Source organism: Chionomys nivalis, unplaced genomic scaffold, assembly GCF_950005125.1.
Source record: "Chionomys nivalis unplaced genomic scaffold, mChiNiv1.1 scaffold_60, whole genome shotgun sequence".
Lineage (NCBI taxonomy): Eukaryota > Metazoa > Chordata > Mammalia > Rodentia > Cricetidae > Chionomys > Chionomys nivalis.
In genome coordinates this window covers 832397-836248 of record NW_026646891.1, presented here as the reverse complement: position 1 = coordinate 836248, position 3852 = coordinate 832397, and the positions used below count along the sequence as shown (strand labels likewise).

Here is a 3852-nt window from a genome sequence, read left to right as displayed (position 1 = left end):
TTAGAAACCAATTAAGCATTGAAGGAATAATTAACAAAAGCAGTTTTATATTAAGAAACAATTTTACATGATATAATCACTGAAGCAACATTAACATGTACCTTACATTCAACCAAAAACGTAAGAGGGTCAGAGTATAAAAAATAACCCACTTTCTCATATTCCAAATATGTGGACATTCAGTAATGAAGTTCCATTAATAAAGATAATCAAGTCCTTGAGTGCTGAGAAAGAACCGAGTAATCCTGAGACAAATCCTAACGGGTGGTAAAGGTCAGACACATGTGAACTGAGACACAGTTCTGCAGCTCTGACTTTACAAGAAGGCTGGAGGCAACCAGCGGTCACAACAGAGGCCTACAGGTGCACACTGAGTTATTCCCAAACCACTCACCCTTCCCTAGCCCATCACTATACCAAAGCACCAAAAATTTGAATAGAAACTATTATTGAAACCACTTAAAATTGCAATGAAAAACGGGGGGTAAACCCTTAAAATCCAAGACAAGGAAAGAAATAACAGAATGCTCACCAAGCCCACAATTTATCTTTCTAGATATTTAGATAAAACTCTAATCTATTATATCTTAAGCACATAATAAGGCACATAATAAGAAATTAAGTAAATACACAGTAATTCTGAGTATTAGAGATTATAGTGGTACAAAAAACCCTTGAGATTTTTTTCTAAAAGAAGACCTTACCAAAAATAACTTTTAAAAAATCTGTCAAACCATATGATAGACCTGAATATTTTCCTTAAGACTGTAAACTTTTTTTCTGAAAACAATTATAAAAAAGTAGGATTACTTTTCTTTTAAAATTTTCCAAGATCATATTACATTACTTGACAAATGTCATTTTGAAATTCAAAACATAATTTTTTTTCTAAAATGGTTCACTATTCTGATATTGTAACAGATCTAGGCTGAATTCCACTTCTGTTTCCCTGGGACAATTGCAACACTTTGCGTTTCCAAAAAGTCTTTGAAAGAGAAGATATGCATTATTCAAAGGAGTGACATACAGTGAAAAAAAAATCACTGAAAGAAAGCATGCATGTTTATAAACCTGCTTCCAATATAACTCCATGTGGTTATGTATAATAACTATCAATAGATGCAAATATCTGATATAATTTATAAGTGAACATCATTTTCTACAGGGAAATTGCTGAATCATAAAGTTAAAAACTTGGTTGTAAGTGGTTTAAATTACATCAAGAAATTGTAAAAGTCTGTATGCCTAAATTCCTCAAAGTACAAAGGATACTAGAAATGTCATGTAAGGCTGATCTGGACCCAAACTTAAACAAAGTCTATCCTTTTGAAATCTAATTCAGGGAATTAAATTATTTAAAAAATATTTTCCTGATCTTTTTTCCTGAAAGTTATTTTCATAGAAACTGCAGTACAAAGGAAAAGCAAACCTTTGATCAACATTGGTGGGAAAAATTGGAGAAAAAAAGGAATATCTCTTGTTTTGAATGTACTTGAATATTAATCAAACTCCCAAAGAGTTACTTTTGTGAAAGAGGCAGAATTGGTCTTGAGCTGCTAAAGTTTGTGCCTGAAGACTTTACTGAAATTATGGTCCAGTTTCAGGAGAACATTCACAGAGAGCTCAGATGGTGGACTTTGAGAAGGAAACTCTGAGGTGATGATTCTCTCCAAGATCATGATTGTGAAGCTCAATAAGGGCCTGGATTGCTTCTTCCACAGACCCCAACTGAATGAGTGCCATCTTACGATCCTTCTGAAAGAATTTAAAAGCCTTCACTGAGCATCCAGCGTCTATGAAAAGGTTCTTCAAATCATCCATTGTAACAGAAGGGGGGATGTTGGAAAGATGTAGAGTGGCTGACGGCGGGAAGATATTCTGGAAGTTCTTTGAGCCGGGCTTTTTAAAGCGATGCAGGGGACTATTGCTGAAGTCCTTAGTCAGACCTTGGTCTTCCTGTCCCTCTCTAGGGAGCTGGACTGCTTGGTGTTTGGACAGTGTAGCACGAAGTACTTTTCCATAAAGTCTCTGACCACTTAGATGGTTCATTGCGAGCTGAGCTTGACTTGCGTCTGCCATCTGCACCAAAGCGTTTTCTTTCTTGTTAAACATGATCTTCACTCGATGGACATCACCATACACTCCAAATAGGATAAAAAGTCCATGTGGTGTGATAAAATCAGGATTGAGGTTGGTGACAAGCAGAACAGAATTCCCTGGTATGCCACTTGTCCCAGGAATGGCCATCCTTCCAGTGACAGCAGAGGAGGTGAGTGTGAGGGGACCAAGGGCTCCAGGAACAGCTGGAACAGACAGACCTGTAGCTTGAGGAAATCCAATGGTGGGGGCAAATCCAGCAGCCCCTGCATATGGAGAGGAAATTATACCTGGTGCACCAAAAGCAGCAGCCATAGGAGGTTCAAGGGGTGGCTGACCATCTCCAGTAGGAAGGTCTATGCGAGTAAAGTCTCTGCTTTTGTCATTATTGTATTTCACATTAAGGCTGGTGAGTTTGGAGAAGTCAATACGCAGAGTGCAGCATGCATTATAGATATTCTGGCCATCCAAAGCCATTTTGGCATAATGTGCATTCAGTGGGTCAGCATACTGAAGCAAGGCTTGAAACTGATTATTCTTTGTAAAGGTGATAATCTTCAAGACTGTGCCAAATTTAGAAAATATCTGATGAAGAACTTCCAAAGTGACAGGGTAAAATAGGTTTTCAATAATTATCCGGAGCACAGGACTCTGCCCAGGTAGCACTGTGCCTTCACTGGAAGGAGCTCCAGGAAGGGACAGGTTTCCTGACTGTACAGCACTGACAGCCTGCAGTGCAGCTTGGGCTCTAGCCTGATTAGGCAGATTGTCAGTCTTAAGTTCTCGGTGATTGGAATACTGGATATAAACAGGCTGACTTCGTAGATGAGGAGTAACAGGAGTGTAATAATTTACCATAGTAACAGCAGCTTCTTCAGAAGCCATTTCTAAAAAGGCCTGGCTTTTTCCTTTCAACATCAAAAGATTAGTTACTTTGCCAAATGGTAGACCTAATGATATGACCTCTGCTTCGGTGACATCACATGGAATTTTGCGAAGATGGAGAACACGGGAAGGCGAACAGGGAGGTCTATCTCCTTTAAATTTCTTGTTGTCATTCCCATTAGCATACACACCTGCAGAAGGAGTAGAATTGCTCATGGTAGAAGGTCCGTTAATGACACCAGGAGAAAGAAGCTCATCAGATCCCCGCCATCCATGGCCCAGATGGAGGAGCGCGTCGTGCGGGGATTGACGGGCTCGCCGCGGGCGGGGGTGGGGGGAAAGCAAGCGGCGGCTCCGGGGACCGGCGAGCGGAGCCGCTCCGCAGCTCCGGCCGGTCGGAGGTGGAAGGAAGCTCCAACCCGTTTTTCAACTTCTTTTACTAAACCAGCTTTAGTCAATGTGGTGTGTGGATCACATCTCCATTTCCATGACGTGTGGAGTACAGGGGTCTGCATGGACCTATTGGCCATTCATGTACCTCATAGAGGAGGTCTAGATAAATTGTTTCTCTGGCTTTAAATAGGTTAACATTTTGCTGGTGTTTGTAGTCCTTTGATTGTCTTGGATATGAGTTCTTCTTAAGGCACATGAACATGCCAAAATTTTCTTCTTCTAGCCATCTTGCCTTACTCTCCTTGGTGTTGTCTCTGAAGCACGCTGGCTCATGGTGATAGAGCTGTGAGTCTTTAACATCCTAACAAGAGCTTTTGCCTCATTCAGTCACAGCAACGCGGGCCCTGGCCCTGTGCCCCGACTCTATGTCTGTTCTTGGCCTCATCAAACTCAGCAGGCAGAGCTCTTTACCACAGA

At 40.9% G+C, this 3852-nt stretch overlaps 1 protein-coding gene across 1 annotated transcript; it reads right to left on the bottom strand.

Moving 5' to 3' along the window:
- Positions 1-496: 496 nt before the first annotated feature.
- LOC130869108 (polypyrimidine tract-binding protein 3) lies at positions 497-3388 on the bottom strand. The gene has a single exon (XM_057761187.1). It carries the CDS (start codon positions 3196-3198, stop codon positions 1624-1626), a length of 1575 nt encoding a protein of 524 aa, XP_057617170.1. The 5' UTR covers positions 3199-3388; the 3' UTR covers positions 497-1623.
- Positions 3389-3852: the final 464 nt, after the last annotated feature.

Coding starts and splice junctions, on each gene's coding strand:
- LOC130869108 (XM_057761187.1), bottom strand. CDS start 3,198: ATGAGCAATTCTACTCCTTCTGCAGGTGTGTATGCTAATGGGAATGAC.